General features: G+C 61.9%; 1 protein-coding gene across 1 annotated transcript; it reads right to left on the bottom strand.

Moving 5' to 3' along the window:
- Positions 1-599: 599 nt before the first annotated feature.
- LOC142829282 (proteoglycan 3-like) lies at positions 600-5,923 on the bottom strand. The gene is made up of 6 exons (XM_075928589.1): positions 5,843-5,923; positions 3,225-3,296; positions 2,639-2,814; positions 2,177-2,311; positions 1,587-1,698; positions 600-898 (listed from the first exon to the last, which is right to left on the bottom strand). The coding sequence occupies exons 2-6, from the start codon at positions 3,283-3,285 to the stop codon at positions 840-842; spliced, it is 543 nt and encodes a 180-aa protein (XP_075784704.1). The 5' UTR covers positions 3,286-3,296; positions 5,843-5,923; the 3' UTR covers positions 600-839.
- Between the last annotated feature and the right edge of the window lie 11,591 nt (positions 5,924-17,514).

The raw sequence follows: 17,514 nt of genomic DNA, 5'->3' as shown, positions 1-17,514 counted from the left end.
GCTTTGTTGTAGCAGCGAAGGAGCCGGATGCTCCGGCGCCTTTATCCTGGAAATCGCATAAATGCTAACGCGGCGCTAACCCAGCTCTGCACGGCGCCCGTGGGACAGGTCGCCCCCAGCCCGTGCTGCCCACTTTGTGCCCATCTGTCTGACCCCCGGAAAACTCCCCCAGTGCTGGGGAACCCACCAAGCCCGGAAGGAGGAACCCAGGGTCCTGCTAAAATCGTGCCCCCTATTCCGGGTGGGGATCTGGTGGGCTCTGGTGCCCACCCCTGCTCGACTGCAGAGGCATCTCCTCCCACGACAAGCCCCCTCAAAGCCGCTCTCAGGGGAGCAAAATAGCTGATGCCTCCTGATAGCAGCCTACAGCATGGGCTGCAGCCCCCTGCTCCCTTCTGGGCCCGGCCTCTCTGAGCCCTTTGCTTGCTGGGGGGAGACCCCAGAACTGGACACGGTCCCCGAGCAGCACTAACTCCCCCTTCTGCCCCAGGTGGAGTAACCCCAGCCTCTCTCCCCACCCCGGCCACCCCCTCCCACTCCAGACTCCTGCCCCAGGAGGGCAAAGCCCCAGCCTCTCTCCCAGTCCCGGCCCCCCCTCCCACCCAGCCCAGCCCCAGCAGGAAGGAGCGAGGCCAGGGGTGCTGAAAGAAAAGCTGTTTTATTGCAGGGAGTCACAGGCCATGACCAAGAGTGGGGGCCAGGGGCTGCCTCCCCCTGGGGAGCTGTGGGGGGCTGGGAGGGGAGCCGACTCCAGGGAGCAGGGGTGGCAGGGTGGAGCAGGGAGGCCCAGGCCAGCAGAGCGATGGGGGCAGGGTGACCCAATGGCAGGAGCATCCCCCTCAGTATTTGCAGACAAAGGGCAGGCGATTTCCGCACTTGAGGCATCTCCACTGACCATCTGGAAGAGAAGGGGGGGGTCAGTTCCCGCCAGGCTGGCACCTGGAACCCCCCCCGGTCCCGCCCCTGATCATCTTCATAGGAATGGCCAGACTGGGTCAGACCAAAGGTCCATCTACCCCAGTGTCCTGTCTGCTGACAGTGGCCAATGCCAGATACCCCAGAGGGAGGGATCACAACAGGGAATCATCACGTGATCCCTGCCCTGTCACCCATTGCCAGACTCTGACACAGAGGCGAGGGTCACCATCTCTACCCATCCTGGCTAACACCCATTGAGGGAGCTAACCTCCATGAATCTGTCTCACTCTTCTTTGAACCCTGTTAAAGTTCCAGCCTTCACTGCATCCTGTGGCAAGGAGTTCCACAGGTTGACAGTGCGCTGCCTGAATAAAAACTTCCTTTTGTTTGTTTTAAACCCGCAGCCAATTATTTTCATTTGTGACCCCTAGTTCTTATCTTGTGGCAATAAGTAAAAACTGTTCCTTATTCACTTTCTCCACACCACTCATGATTTTATAGATCTCTCGCGTATCCTTCCTTAGTCTCTTTTCTAAACTGAAAAGGCCAAGTCCCCAGATCCCTATGGCCCAGACGCCCGGTTCCCCTACCCCAGGACTCTTCTTCCCCAAGCAGTGATGAGATCCCCATCTCCACCCTGCTCCCCCCCAGTGCCTGGGGTGACTCACTTGCGGTGCACATGGACACACAACGTGTCCTAAAGCTAGCGGGGTACCCTGGGGCCCAGTTGGAGTAGTTCCAGATGCTGTGGTCCATCCAGTGGGTGCGCTTAAAGAACACCTGGAGGGGGGAGGCACAGTTGAACTGGGGTAGGCTCAATGCTGTCTCATCTTCAGGGCGCCCTGGGGAAACCCCCCTTCCTTGAGGGCCGGGGCCTTCGCACCCAGGAGCTACCATGGCCCTGGAGCCACACGGGGGTGGGGGTCTCAGTGAGGGGCTCTGGTTTGGTGGCCAGACCCCAGAGCAGGGTGCCCCTGGCATTTGCTGGCCCTAGTCTCTGCCTTGTTCCCCATCCTAGGCAACTGAAGGTCAATGGGCCCCAAGGAAACGACCAGCCAGACGGGGCAGCTGGGACCCACGGCTGAGCCGGCTGAGCCATCCAGGGCTGCCTCTCAGGGAGCAAGCGGGGACGGCCGGGGGCCGGGAGCTCTGGCTGGGATGCACTGAACTGCCGTGGGGGCTGGATCCTCCAGCCCATGTTGCAGGCCCAGGCGGGATACGGGGGAGACTGGGGCAGCGGGGCTGGACCTCTCCTTACCCCTTTGGAGGCTTTCCCGCCGAGCCACACGTCCCTGCGGTTGGTGCGGGCGCGAACTGTGCGGTGCAGTTGCTGGTTGACTGCATGGCTGTGGATGGAGGCCAAGCGGCCGTGGTAGCAGTGGGAGCACAGATGCTGTGGGGAGAGGTGAGAGGGCAGCCAGGGACCCGGACACAATCACGTCCACCAGCCAGTGCCCCTATACCCCCTCCTGCCCTTATGCCCCTCCACTGCCCCATGTACCAGCCACTGTCCCTACAGTCCCCACAGCCCTCCCATTGCCTCCATGCCCCCTGCCCCATGCCCGCAATCCCCCATGCCATCAACTCTCCCTACACCAACCCTGCTCCCCCTCCAATGCCTTCACTGCCCCATGCTCCCTCCGCTGCCTCTCTGGGCCTCCCAACCCACCTCCTGACCCATCTGTGAGTCCCCCACCCACCTGCCTCCTGCTCCACTCACCTGGGCACTATTAAAGGTCTGGGAACGGCTCACAAACACATAGGAGTAGTTGTGGCCCCCAGTGCCTGGCACGACCATCCGGAAGGTCTCGCTCTCCTTGGGGCAGGGTGTCTTTGGCTCCCCAGACTCCTCCTCACCCTCTTCATCCGGGATCTCCTGCTCCAGGGCACCCGCATCTGGGGAGGTGGACACACCAGTGAACCCTTCCAGCCGCAAGACAGAGCCCAGCCCTTGAGCAATCCATGGATGCAGGGGGCTGGGAGGGGCCAGGGGACCCTGGTGTCCGGGCTGCTGAGGGTGGGGGAGTCATTGGGAGGTTAGGGGATGCTGGGGTCCGGGATGGAGAAGTTTGTGGGAGATTGTGGGGCCAGGGAACCCAGGTGGCCAGCCCAGAGTGGGGCTGTGGGTCGGTGAGAGCACAGATCTGGGGGTACTGGAGCCCTGTCCTGTCCTTGCTGGGGTCTGACCCAACCCAAGCAGGGTGTGCGGGAGGGGAGGTTCCCATTGGGGAGATGGCCTATAGATCAGACACCCCCCGGGGTGGGGGAAAGGCTGTAACCACAGGGACTTGGGCCCCAGAACTCACCCAGCTGGTGAGCAGAGACGGCCCCTAGCAGGGCAAGTGCCAGGACCAGGGACAGCTTCATCTTGGGTGGAGCTGGGGGGTGAAGTGCTGTGAGACACAGATTGACCCCCCCAAATTCCTCCCTCCCCCTCCGCGCCCAGACTGACCGCTCTGCTTAGAACCCCACCGCCCGGCACTGCACCTGCCCTGTACCACAGGCACCAGCAGTATGGGCACCCACTGGCTATGGAGAGAGACTGTCAGGGCATGTCTACACTACAAAGTTAATTCGAACTAACAGCCATTAGTTCGAATTAACTTTGAGAGGCGCTACACATACAAACCGCTAGTTTGAACTTAATTTGAACTAGGTAAACCTCATTCTACGAGGACTAACGCCTAGTTTGAATTAAGTAGTTCGAATTAAGGGCTGTGTAGCCCCTTAATTCGAACTAGTGGGAGGCTAGCCCTCCCCAGCTTTCCCTGGTGGCCACTCTGGGAAAACTCGTCTGCCCCCCTCCAAGCCCCGGAGCCCTTAAAGGGGCACGATCTGGCTACGGTGCCCGTGCCAGGTGCAAGCCTGCCAGCACCCAGCCAGCAGACCCTGCACCTGGCACGGCTCGAGCCAGCCACCCGCTGCCACCCAGCCCTCCACCTTTTCCCGGGACCAGGCTGGCAGCTCCCACCCAAGATCCTGCCCGGGGCCGCAAGAGGCGGGCGCCTGTCTGGTCTAGTGCAGAGATCGTGGACCTCATCCAGGTTTGCGGGGAGGCCTCCAACATCCACGACCTCCGCACTAGGCACAGGAAAGTAGCTGTCTAAGGCCACATGCGAGCCCCGGAGCAGGTTTCCATGAAAATCAAGGTGGTCCAGTGAGACCTCCGACCCTGAGCCCTGAGCTTAGAACATAAGAACATAAGAATGGCCGTACTGGGTCAGACCAAAGGTCCATCTAGCCCAGTAGCCTGTCTGCCGACAGCGGCCAACACCAGCTACCCCGGAGGAGATGGACCGAAGACACTGAGCAAGCCATTTGTCTCATGCCATCCATCTCCGGCCTTCCACAAACAGAGACCAGGGACACCATTCCTACCCCCTGGCTAATACCACTCCATGGACCCAACCTCCATGACTTTATCTAACTTCTCTTTAAACTCTGTTATAGTCCTAGCCTTTGCAGCTTCCTGCGGCAAGGAGTTCCACAGGTTGACTATTTGCTTTGTGAAGAAGAACTTTCTGTTATTAGTTTGAAGCCTGCTACCCATTCATTTCATCTGGTGTCCTCTAGTCCTTATATTATGGGAACTAATGAAGAACTTTTCTTTATGCACCCTCTCCACACCACTTATGCTTTTATTGACCTCTATCATATCCCCCCTCAGTCTCCTCTTTTCTAAACTGTAAAGTCCCAGTCACTTTAGCCTCTCTTCATATGGGACCTGTTCCAAACCCCTGATCATTTTAGTTGCCCTTTTCGGAACCCTTTCCAAGGCCAAAATATCTTTTCTGGGGTGAGGAGATCACATCTGTACACAGTACTGAAGATATGGGCGTACCATAGATTGATACTTTCCCTCCTCCTTCTTCTCCTGGCTTCCCCCTTCCAGCTCCCGCCTCCCAGGTTTCCCCCTCCCCTCTCCCACCCTCTCTCTTTCCCTCTCCCACCTCCTTTTCCCAGTCTCCCCAGAGGTTATCTCCCCCCCCCCCAGTTTTGTTCAATAAAGAGAGTTTCTATTTTTGAACACGTGTCCTTTATTTTTTACATCAGAAAGGGGGGCTAGAGAGGGGTAAGTGGAAGGAGGTGAGGGAGGAATGGGGTACGAGCCCCCAATGCGGGACTGGGGTGGCTCTGCGGGCTCCTCAGGGTGGAAACTCTCCTGCAGCCTCCCGATTGACCACCCTGGATGGCAGCCTGCAGCAAGTGCAGCCGGGCTGATGGCCGAGTGCTGTGATGTGCCGAGTGTGGGCACTCAGGGCACTCCAAGCCAGGACTGCTTGGGTCAGGGTCCCTTTAAGCACAGCCCTGAGCTAGCCTGAGAAAGCAGCTCCACCCTCTAAGTTCTAACCTGATGCCCTGCCGGCACTGCTTCCGGCCAGCCTTAACTTCGGTTCAGGGTCCACTCAATGTGGACATGGTAGTTCAAATGAGCAAAATGCTAATTCCAACTAGTTTTTAGGTCTAGATGCACTAGTTCGAATTAGCTTAGTTCGAATCAACTAATTCGAATTAAGTTAGTTCGAATTAGTGCTGTAGTGTAGACATACCCTGAGGGAGAACAGCATGGATCGTTAGCCTGTGCAACTCCCTGCAACATGATAAAGAAACCAAGTGCACTGAGCAATACCAGTGCACTTGGTTCTTATATCCTGTGGCGGGGAGTTCCACAGGCATCAAGGCAGCTTCAGGGGCTAAGAATGAGGCCTCACGAGCTCAGCCTGAAGGGCAGGAGCTGAGCAGGCCCTGGGGTCAGGCTGGGATTTTCCCCAGTCACAGAGAGATGAATTATGGGAGTCACCTCCCCAGGGCATCTAGTGCTGGCTCCTGAGAGCCAGGCCCTGCTGAGTGACCATCCTGCCCTGGGGCTGGTCCCCGTCTCTTCTCCCCACAGCCCCTGGGGCCACCCAGAGACCCCGCTCACCTCTGTGACAGCCACCAGTCCGGGGAGCTCTGCCTGGTCCAGCCGTGCCAGCCCCTTATACTGGGCTGGAGCAGGAAGCTGGCGATGGGGGAAGAGCCCAGCTCCCAGCCCCTTGTGCTCCCCCCTCCTTGCCCCCCACAGCTTGTGACACCCACCCTGGGCTGTGCCCCCCCCAGCTGCCTCATGTTGCCCCCTAGTGGCCATCAGGGGAGTTCACAAATCAGCTGTTTCCCCCGCCCCCCTGCCCATCCCAGCCCCGCTCTCAGGCTGCAGGTTCCTTGCAGATAAGCATCTCCCTTTCACAAGGGGATTGACGCAGTTACGGCTGCGCTGGGACCCGATAACCCGGGGCCGTTACACCGCAGGGCCTGGCCACAGGGAACGGGGCAGCCCCCAGCGGGGCTAGTGCCAGCTCCCCCTGAGTGCTGGGGTCCTCTCCCCTCCCCTGCCGGGTACTCACTGGGGGGTGCCCCTCTGAGCCAGACACACACCCCCCCCCCACTGCCAGGGTCCAGTGCACACCCCCCCCCACTGCCAGGGTCCAGTGCAGGGTTCACTGCGCCAGCCTGCCCCGAATCTCCCCAGCCTCCTCTCCAGCCATCTGGGCCGGGCTGTGGCTGAGACCTGGAGCCCTCGCATCTCGCAGGCCCGCTCCCAGGGAATGGGGTCGGCTCCCTGCCCCCGGGGAGAGGGGTTGCGCCATTGGGAGACACACAGGGCAGGGGGACTGGGGCAGCTGAGAGGCCTCCCTCTCTGGCTGGGCAGTGCCAGGCTCAGGGCTGAGGCCGTGGGCAGAGGCCACCAGCCCCAAGACTCCGGCTCTGCGGGATGCGTCCCGGCTCCCTCTGCCTCGGTGTCGCCGTCCCCCAGGCCAAGCTCAGGCCTTGCCCCCCCCCGGCCTGGGGCCCCTCTGGAGGGATTGGGCGGCCTCAGCCCAGCGCAGGCCCAGTTCAGGCAGAGCCGGGGCAGGGGCAGATCATCTGTCTCCCATGGAGACGGCCCCTTCTGGGCAGGGTGCAGGCCTCTCCCGGTCCCCCCCGGCTGGCAGGGCCGCTCCCCTTCCACTCGACCTTTCCATGGGAAGCATCAATGCCCCCCAGGCCTGCATGGGCCTGTCCCCCCACACACATGCCCCACTGCCCCCCAGCCCTGCATGGGACTGTCCCTCCATCCCCCCCCCGCCCACAGCCAGCCCCTCTGCCCCCCAGTTCTGCATGGATGTGAGCCCCTCAGCACCCAGCGAGTGGCTGCGCCAAGTCCAGTGGGGGAACGGAGATGCCCGCTGCTCAGAAACGTGTTATCCACGGTCACCGATGGGTGGGGTGCCACCGGGCCCTGCACCCCCATCCGCAGCCAGAGGTGGCTCTCAGCCAACGGGTGCAACAGAAGGTTTATTGGTTCAGGGACACAGCGTAGCAGAGACGGGTCAGCACGGGAACCAGCAGCAGCTGGCACCATCCATCTTGGAGAGAGGGGGGGATCAGAACCCGGGCTGGACGGAGGCATGGGCGAGCCGGGCAGCTGCCCAGGGTGCCAATCGATAGGGGGCGCCTGATGGCAGCTGTGAGGGGCGTGCGGCATCCCACTATAGCTGCCCTCAGGAGCCGGGTGCCCGGCTCCCGCAGCACCGGCCCACGCACATCCCCGCGGCGCCGGGCAGCAGCGCCCTTCCCCCAACGGCTGTGGGGCCCTGCGCAGCCCGGCGTGCGCCAGCAGCGCTAACCAGGCCAGGCTTGGCAGTGCATGCGCCATGCGCCCAGGGGCAGGCCCCAGGCTGCGCGCCAGTGGCCGTTACCGGCCCGTAAATGCACCAAGTGCCCCGGGGAGCGGGCCTGCGCCCCATAGGCGGGCCCGTGCATGCGCCCTGCGCCAGGGGGCAGCGCCACGCGCCCGGGCCCAGGGCACCTAAAGGGCTCGGGCCGGCCCTGATCAGAACCCACAGTCCTGCCCCCCATCTCTGCACCCCAAGCCAGCCAGACTCAATCACACGCCCCAGCAGCCCAGCTCTGTCTGATGGCAACCCCACCTCCAGCCTTTGTCCCGCTTCTGGGCAAAAGGTGTCATGAGCCTGGGCCATAGTGACACTGCTGGCTGGGGCAGCCTCCCTCGGTGAGTCACACCCCGAATTCCCATCCCCACCTGGACAGCCTGGCTTTGCCCACCGAGACCAGAGCCCCCGCGGTGCCGGGTGCTGCAGAGAGCAAGCAAGAGACAGCCCGGCCCAAGGAGTTCACAGGATGAACAGAGAACGGTGGGCAGGGGAAACTGAGACATGGAACTGGGCTATGACTGTCTCATGATCCCACTGCAGCCAGGCGAAGAACCCAGGTGACCCGACTCCCGCCTGCTGTCCTGCCCACTGGGCAGCTAAACCCATCGTCACCTCCCCACTGAGCGATTCTCCCAGGATGCACCTGGCCAAGGCCCGGCCTGACCTGCTCACTGGACAGGTGTTGGGAGGCCCGGGGGTAACCCCAGCGCTCACAGCCCTGAATGCTGCTAGCTTGGGCGGGGCAGATGCTTGTCACTCTGAGTCTTCCAGGCCGGGTTGAGGTCTCTGGGGGCGGGAGGCAGGCGCCCCTGTGCATGGCCGGGCCCGGCGTGATGCAGGAGCAGACAGGGCCCCTCCTCTTGGGGGCAGAGGGCAGCTGCAGGGGGCATCAGAGACAGCTGTGGGGGGCACTATGGGGAGTGGGGGGAGCCTGTTGTTGCCCCAGAGCTCTGCATTGACCAGATCCTGCCCCCCAGGTTGGGGGTCCCAGTGCCCCTGCTCACCGCAGGCAGGGCAGGGCCATGTGACGGGATCTGTCTGGTCACCCCCCATCAGCCCCATCGTGCACAGGCCCATGGGAGAGGGGTCCTTGGCTCTGAGGGGCACCCCCCAGAGATTACCTGGCAGGGGAGGGGAGAGGACCCTGACCCCGGCACTCAGGGGGAGCTGGCACTAGCCCCGCTGGGGGCTGCCCCGTTCCCTGTGGCCAGGCCCTGCGGTGTAACGGCCCCCGGTTATCGGGTTCCCAAAGTTACTATCAATGCCCCAGTGAAAGCGGCCCAGCGGGCGGGGAGATGTTTATCTGCAGGGAACCCGCAGCCTGAGAACGGGGCTGGGATGGGGGGGGGGAGCGAGTGTGGGGGGAGAGGGAGCAGGGCCATGTGACTGACAGCAGCGCTCCCCAGGCCAGACTCAGTGTCCTGCTGCCCAGCACCAGGCAGGGGCCTGCCCCACTGACCAAAGTGGCCCTGCCCCTGCTGGGGGAGTTTCCCACTGCCCCACCGCAGGGGTGGAGGACACAGAATGTACCAGGCTGGGCCCCGCTAGGCTCTGGTGTGGGAGGGGAGCGCGGGGAGTGTCTTTCTCCTTAGCTGGGGGCCACATCAGTGAGGGGAGGGGTCAGCAGCCCCCAGCCCCTAAAAGGTTCCCAGCCCTGGTGTATAGGGAGTCGGATGCCCCCTCATGGCCCCTAGGGGGCGACATGAAGCAGCCAATGGGTCAGAGCCCAGGCTGGGGGGGGGGAAGGGGGCTGCTGTGAGCCATGGGGGGCGGGAGCTGGGAGCTGATAGCAGCTCTTTCCCCACCCTCCCAGCTTCCTGCCCCAGCTCGGTATAAGGGGCTGGGAGGGCTGGAGGGGAAGTCAAAGATGAAAGCTGGAGGGGCGGGGGGCAGTTTGTCAGTTTGGTCTCAGTGAGGTGGGTGGTGGGGGTCCAGCTTGGAGGTCAATGTGGGTTCCCTGGGAGATGGAGGGGGGCCCAGGCTGGGGGGTCAGTGTGGGCTCCACGGGGGATGGCGGGGAGCCCAGACTGGGGGTCAGTGTGTGCTCCATGGGGGATGGAGGGAGGCCCAGGCTGGGGGTCAGTGTGGGCTCCATGGGGGATGGAGGGAGGCCCAGGCTGGGGGTCAGTGTGTGCTCCACGGGGGATGGAGGGGGACCAAGGCTGAGGGTGGATCGTGCCTGGGACTGGCTTACAGTGTGTAAGGTTGGGGGCTGGCACGTGGGGCTGGAGGCTGGGAGTGGACGCAGGCGTGTGGGTAGGGTTGCCAGGTGTTCGGTTTTCAATCGGACGGTCCAGTATTTGAGCTTTCTGTTTGGGAAACAAATTGAGAAAATAGAAATGAGAAAATAGAAATGTCGGGTATCTTCTAACTAAGATGTCATGTCGATTGTCATGTCATGTCAAGTGTGTTCGGTATTTTTGTTGAAACCATCTGGCTACCCTATGTGTGGGGCTGGGGAGCGGAGCTGCAGAACAGAAATCAGGGGCTGGCTCGTGGGGCTGGAGGTCGGAGATGGGGGGTGACATGTGGGGTTGCAGAATGGGGGACAGGAGCTGGCGCGTGGGTGTGGCGTAGTGGGGGGGCTGTCTGCTCTGTGACCGGGGTCCCCCTGCGCTGGGATGGGAGATTCTCACTGACTCTCCCATATGTGAATTAACCCAGACACCCCGGCTCAGCCTCCCAGGGAGGGAGACAAAGGGAGGAAGCCGGAGACCAGCACCTGGCTGGGGGGCAGGGCTGGGAGAGGGTTTTAGTTTCTGTCTGGAATCATGGAGGAAGGAGCCTAAGCAAGGGGCTGGGATTTAGGGGCCCAGACTCCCCCATCTCAAGGGGGGCTGAGGCATCCTAGGCCTGGCCTTGTAACCAGATGACATCTGTGCTGTGCTGTAACCTCCCTCTATTCTACTGGCTGGTGGAGTCTGTTCGGGCCATTACGGGGGTGCAGGAGGTGGGGGAACTGCGATGCGCCGCCACAGTGGCCGGGGGTGGGAGCTGGTCTGTGGGGCTGGAGAATGGGAATCAGGGGTTGGTGCATGAGACTGGAGGCCAGGGATGGGGGGCTGACACGTGGGGCTGGAGAATGGGGGGCAGGCTCTGGCGCATGGGGCTGGAGGCTGGGGATGGGAGCTGGCGCCTGGGGCAGTGGCTGAGGGCTATTCAGTGGGGCACCCCACAATCTCTCCCCACGGAAAACGTGCACAAAGTTCGGTGGCTGCCTGGCCTCCATCCACACCGAAGAGATAAAGAAGCATCTGTTATCCAAGCGGGGCCAGGTGTGGGTCGGGGGCGTCATCTCCTCCTTTGTAAGGCCCTGCTGCCCACCTGGGACTGCCTCAGAGACCCCCAAGTGCCCTGGTGGTGGGAAATGACCCATCCCCCACAGCAGCTCCAAGCCCACAGCCGGGTCCCTGCTCCGGGCAGCCCCTGGGAGGCAGCGCTGGGGGCTCTGGCAGTTCAGGGTTTGGTCCCAGCCCTCCCGCCCCATGTTTGGGGGCCCCATGAGCTTGGCTGTCCACGAGGTGCCTGGGGCTGGTCGGTCCTGCCCCCCCCCCCCTGGAGCCACAGCCCCTGGCTCTAGCCCTGGGACCCACTGGCTCTGCAGTAGCCTGGGCTGCTTGGGAAAGGGCCTGGGGTTCCCTGTGGATCCTATGCCAGCCCCTCCCCCTGCAGAGCCGACGTCCCGGTAAAGACGGGGTGGATGGCAGCCCCTGGGTGTTGGGGAAAGGAACTGGGACTCGGGGGGGCCCTGGAGGAGGAACTGGGCTGGGGGGGCCCTGGAGGAGGAACTGGGCTGGGGGGGCCCTGGAGGAGGAACTGGGCTGGGGGGTGCCAGGTGCCGGCCGGCGGGCACTAACCTGCTCTCTCTGCCAGGGGGTCACTGGAGAAGCATCAGCTGCGAGACTCGTCTGCCCTTTATCTGCGAGATCCCTTCACGCTTTCCCTGAGGGGTTTCTTCCCCCCCGGGGTCCTGCTGCCCTCCCTGCTGTGCCGGCCTGGGCCGCCCTGCTCCGACCTGCCGGGGGTGCCCCTGCTCCCTGCACCCGGCTCGCCCTGTGCCGCAGGTCCCAGCCCTGCCCCAGCTCCCTGGGGGCAGCCCCACCCCCTGCGCTCAGGCCTGGCCTGGGACTCCCCACAATAAAACCGCTTCCCTCACCCCGGCCCCGTGTGGCTCCTTCCAAGGGCAGGGCTGAGCCTCTACCCAGCCAGCGGCCTGGCTCCCCCCTTCCCCTGTCTCTGCGCGGCCTCCCTCTGGCTCTGGCGCCGGGGCTGCCTGGCGCAGAATGTCAGTCAGCCCAGGTGATGGGGTGTGGCTGGGAGAAGACAGGGAGGCTCGTCCCGACCCCCCTTCCGCCCAGGGCCCTGCCCCTTCCACGCCCACTGGAGCTTCGTGCCCGGCTCTGTGGCCACTGGCCCCTGTCCCACCTCGCAGCCCCTGCAAGCCCAGCCCTGGGCGCCCCCACCCCTGCTCTTCCAACACGCCTCTGACACGCATTCCTCCGGGCACTGAGTCTGTGCCCTGCTGCCCTGCACCAGGCAGGGGCCTCCCCACTGACCAGTGGGGCGCTGCCCATGGGGGGAGTTTCCCAGCTTGGCGAGGGCACAGGGGAAAGGGGAAGGTGGGGGGCACGTTCCCTGCTGGGGGACGACTCCCCCGCCCTGGGGCGCAGGGTGCGGCCTGCTGAGGGAATGACGGTGCGAAGGGCAGTGGCTGGGGAGCCCGAATTCTGTGAGTGGCGGCCTGGCTGGACCAAGGAGGGACCCAGGTGTGGCTGCCCCGACTAGCTCACACAGCTGGGGGCTGTACGGGCACCGGTCCAACTTCTGCTGCAGCTGACAGCTCGCAAGCTGAGTTCCCCCAAGGGGAGCCCCCGTTTGCCCCAGGCTGTGGTGCGAGGTGGCGTAGTGGGGGTGCTGTCTGCTCCAGGACCCGGTGTCCCCCTGCGCTGGGATGGGAGATTTCCACTGAGTCAGCCACGTGTGTATTGGCCCTAACCCTAGGCCCAACCTGACCAGGTAACAAGGCTCTTCCCGAGGGGGGGGGGGGAGAATGGACCCCCTAAGCCAAGGGGTCTGAGGCATCCTGCCCCTGACTCCTATAACTACATCACAACTGTGCTATCATGGAGAAGCAATAACCCCCCTCTGTTCTACTGGCTGGCGGAGTCTGTTCCCACTGCTATGGGGGTGCAGGATCAGGGGAGCCCCGATGCGCCAGCACATATGACGGCTCCCCTGAGCAGGGGTTCAGGATGCTCTTCCTGGCCCCCGCTCGGCAGGCCGGGAATGAGGAGCTGAGCGCTTGCTCCGGCCGGTCCGGCGCTGATCAGAGGCGATGGCAACGCCAGCCACACGGGCCAGGAAGCACCGCTTACGTGTCTGTGCTACTCCTGTGTCTGGACTCTCCCCGGCAGGCCCGGGGGAGAACCCAGATCTGCCCCTCTGCCTCAGCACAGCCCACAGGGACACTGATGAGAGCAGGACGGGACATGGCCAAGGTCACCCAGTGGGGCTGTGGGACAGCCTGTCCCTGCCCCGATCAATGCGCCCTCCACTAGGCCCCACGGCCGCCCTGCGAGTCCGCTGCCCCCTGCTGAGGCAGGAACACGGCCCCTCGGGGGGATAGGCAGGAAGCGGCAGACCCAGGAGACCTGGGAGGGGACATGGCCTAGAGTCTGTGTATGGGGCAGGGAGCCCAGGGCTGGGGTGCAGGTTGGGGTGGGACCGAGGGGCACCCGAGGAACAGGCTGGCAGGGGCTGCGAGTCGGGACTGAGGAGCGTTCTTGTCAGATGCCGCCTGCAGCCCTCTCGCAGCCCCACCCTCAGGCCCCGCGGGCTCAGGGCCTCCCAGCAGATAAGCATCTCCCCGCCGGGCTGGTTTCTCAAGGGGCATTTCACACAGTAACGGCCGCGCTGGGACCCCGCGCCTGGGCCATCTGATAACCCGGGGCCGTTACTCCGCAGGCCGCAGAGCCAGGCGCCAGGCTACGGGGAACAGGGCTAGTGCCAGCTACCCCTGAGTGCCAGGGTCGGGGTCTTCTCCCCTCCCCTGCCGGGTACTCCCTGGGGGGTGCCCCTCAGAGCCAGGGTCCCCTCTCTCCCGCACGGCCACGGGGACCTGCCCAGTGGGGCTGCAGCTCAGGGGCTGGAAACGTTCCCCCGCCGACACTGGCAGACCCAGGGTGGAGCTGCGCAGCGCCCTGGCACCAGCCCCCCGTCAGTGCTGCTCTCAGTGCCCAGTCCACACTGCCCTGGCCTGGCCTGGCTCCTGCCTCGTCCCACCCCACAGCTCCCAGCCCTGGCCACAACTTGCCCACAGCTAGGGTTACCAGATGGGGTTCAAAAAAATACCAGACACATGATCTCAGAACGGATGGGGGGGGACCGGCCAGGAGGAGATCCAGGGGAGCAGGGAGATCAGGGGGAACCAACCAGCAGGGAGTAGGGCTGGCTGGGAGGGGGTTAGGAAGAGTGGAGCTGGCTAGGGGGAACTCGCCAGCTGGCCAGGAGGTGGTCGGGGGGGAGCAGGGCTGGCAGGGAGGGGATCGGGGGAGCAGGGCTGGCCAGGGAGATCGGGGGTGCAGGGGTACCGGCTGGCTGGAATCAGGGCTGGTCAGGCGGGAGTATAGGGGAACAGTGCTGGCCAGGGAGATCGGAGGAGACACCAGGTAGTGGGAATCAGGGCTGGGGGGGAGGGGTTAGGGCATGGGGCTGGCCAGGGAAGAACCAGTTGTCAGGGAGGAGGGCTGACTTGGGTGCACGCAGATCCCGGGGTGCTGCCCATCCCGCTGATGGTCCCAGTGGCCCCAGGGAATCCATCCTGCCCCCACCCCTGTCCTATCTACTGCATAGCTGTGTAGTGCCTGGCTGGTAGACACACTCACGCAGTACACATCTACGTACTGAGGGTATGTCTACACGACAGCACTAATTCGTATTAAGCTAATTCGAACTAGTGCATCTAGACCTAAAATCAAGTTTGAATTGGTGTTTTGCTAATTCGAACTAGCATGTCCACATTGAGTGGACCCTGAACCGAGGTTAAGGATGGCCGGAAGCAGTGCCGGCAGGGCAAAAGATTAGGACTTAGAGTGTGGAGCTGCTGTCTCAGGCTAGCCGAGGGCTGTGCTTAAAGGGACCTGACCCCCACCCCGGACAGACAGTTCTCAGGGTTCCGTGCTTGCAAAGCAGTCCTGGCTTGGAGTGCCCTGAGTGCCCACACTGGGCACATCACAGCACTCGGCCATCAGCCCGGCTACACTTGCTGCAGGCTGCCATCCGGAGGAGCTTCCACCCCGAAGAGCCCGCAGACCCACCCCAGTCCTCTCCATTGGGGGCTCGTACCCCACTCCTCCCTCACCTCCTTCCACTTACCCCTCCCTAGCCCCCCTTCCTGATGTACAAAATAAAGGACACGTGTGTTCAAAAATAGAAACTCTCTTTATTGAACAAAACTGGGGAGGGGAGTTAACCTCTGGGGAGACTGGGAAAAGGAGGTGGGAGAGGGGAAGAGAGAGGGTGGGAGAGGGGAGGGGGAAACCTGGGAGGAGGGAGCTGGAAGGGGGAAGCCAGGGGAAGAAGGAGGACGGGAAGTATCAAACTATGGTACACCATATCTTCAGTACTGTGTACAGATGTGATTTCCTCACCTCAGAAAAGAAGTTTTGGACTTGGAAAGGGTTCCGAAAAGGGCAACTAAAATGATCCGGGGTTTGGAACCGGTCCTGTGTGAAGAGAGGCTAAAGAGACTGGGACTTTTCAGCTTAGAAAAGAGGAGACTGAGGGGGGATATGATAGAGGTCTATAAAATCATGAGTGGTGTGGAGAGGGTGCATAAAGAAAAGTTCTTCATTAGTTCCCATAATATAAGGACTAGAGGACACCAAATGAAATGAATGGGAAGCAGGCTTCAAACTAATAACAGAAAGTTCTTCTTCATAAAGCAAATAGTCAACCTGTGGAACTCCTTGCCACAGGAGGCTGTGAAGGCTAGAACTATAAGGGTATGTCTACACTACCAACTTAGTTCGAACTAGGGTGGTTAATGTAGGCAACCGAAGTTGCAAATGAAGCCTGGGATTTAACAGAGTTTAAAGAGAAGTTAGATAAAGGCATGGAGGTTGGGTCCATGGAGTGCTATTAGCCAGGGGGTAGAAATGGTGTCCCTGGTCTCTGTTTGTGGAAGGCTGGAGATGGATGGTACAAGAGAAATGGCTTGGTCATTGTCTTTGGTCCATCCCCACCAGGGTACCTAGTGTTGGCCGCTGTCGGCAGACAGGCTACTGGGCTAGATGGACCTTTGGTCTGACCCAGTACGGCCATTCTTATGTTCTTATGTTCTAAGCTCAGGGCTCAGGGTTGGGGGTCTCACTGGACCAACTTGATTTTCACGCAAACCTGCTCCTGGGTTTGCATGTGGCCTTTGGTGGCCAGGCTGGCAGCTATCCTGCCCTAGACGGCCACTTCCCTGTGCCTAGTGTGGAGGTTGTGGACGTTGGAGGCCTCCCCCCAAACCTGGATGACGTCCACGATCTCCGCATTAGACCAGGCGGGTGCCCGCCTCTTGCGGTCCTGGCCAAGCTCCTGGGAGCCGCCAGCCTGGTCCCGGGAAGAGGGGGAGGGCTGGGTGGCAGCGGGTGGCTGGCTCATGCCATGCCAGGTGCAGGGTCTGCTGGCTGGGTGCGGGCAGGCTTGCACCTGGCACGGGCACCGTAGCCAGCCCGTGCCCCTTTAAGGGCTCCGGGGCCAGGAGGGGGGCAGACGAGTTTCCCTGGTGTTGGCCAGAGTGGCCACCAGGGAAAGCTGGGGAGGGCTAGCCTCCCACTAGTTCGAATTAAGTGGCTACACAGCCCTTAATCCAAACTGCTTAATTCGAACTAGGCATTAGTCCTGGGAGTCTTCCAGGCCGGGCTGGGGTCTCTCTGCAGAGGCTGCGCTCTGCTCCGTAGGGGTGGGGGGCGGTGTGGATAAATCTCTGTAACATTTCCATATAATCATGTATCATTCTCGTAAAACGTCGTAAGTCCTTTGCTAGATCTAGATCTTGTCCTTTTAGATATTTCTGCATGTTAAGCCTTCTTATAGAGTCCCTTGTGTTAAGAGAAACCTTGTATCCAGTCTTCCATAGAAACTTGAATCCAGCTCTTTATGCTATAGGTCTTGGGAATAATTAAGGCAGTGGTCCTCAATCTTTTGGGGCTGCCCACGCACTATGCACCCAGGGCCGGTGCCACCCACGTGCCGTGTGCCCAGGGCTGGCGCCGCCCTCATGCTGCGCGCCCGGAGCTGGCGCCACCAATGTGCCGCGTGCCCGGGGGCAGGGGTGGGGCCAGCCCGGATCACTCAGCGGGCGCACAGGACTGGCCCGGCGGGCGCCATGGCACCCATGGGCGCTGTGGTGGGGCCCACTCAGTTAAGGTAAAGAAAAATGTCTTTTGCTAGGAGAAGAATAGATCTCTCCCCTTTCCTTGACTGTCCTGTTGAAATGAATGGAGGGTGAAAGGTGAGCACCTCCAGCAGCAGTTTCAGGGGTGGAGAGAGGTTGGGAGCCAGATCCAAGATGATACCTGTGAAGTGAGCTTATGGGAAAAGAAGACTGGAGGTACAGACTCCTTGGGAGTCAAGCAGCAAGTGCCTGTCCCTGGAAGAACTCTCTGATGACTGACTGGCTGCAAGAGAGGGATAAATACGAGGCATCTCGCAGAGGGACCCCGGGTTTTCGTCTTGTAAACATGGGAGCATCGATCCGGATTGGCAGAAGCCCTGCTCCCCCCTCCCTCCCCTCGACCTAATTCACCTGGCCAGTGCAGTTAGGGGGAGCAGGAGTTGGAAACAAGAAGACGGAGCATGCATGTGTGTGTGAGAGAGAGAGCATGAGAGTAATGTAGCATCTGCATCTGAT

This window comes from Pelodiscus sinensis, chromosome 4 (assembly GCF_049634645.1).
Source record: "Pelodiscus sinensis isolate JC-2024 chromosome 4, ASM4963464v1, whole genome shotgun sequence".
NCBI lineage: Eukaryota > Metazoa > Chordata > Testudines > Trionychidae > Pelodiscus > Pelodiscus sinensis.
This window is presented reverse-complemented; position numbering and strand designations above follow the sequence as displayed.

What these genes read in the sequence shown, in the direction of transcription:
- LOC142829282 (XM_075928589.1), bottom strand. Translation starts at nt 3,285, where the DNA reads ATGAAGCTGTCCCTGGTCCTGGCACTTGCCCTGCTAGGGGCCGTCTCT. An exon ending in CGTCTCTGCTCACCAGCTGG is followed by an intron (nt 2,815 to 3,224) that starts GTGAGTTCTGGG and finishes CCACCTCCCCAG; the next exon opens with ATGCGGGTGCCCTGGAGCAG. An exon ending in AGACCTTTAATAGTGCCCAG is followed by an intron (nt 2,312 to 2,638) that starts GTGAGTGGAGCA and finishes CTCTCCCCACAG; the next exon opens with CATCTGTGCTCCCACTGCTA.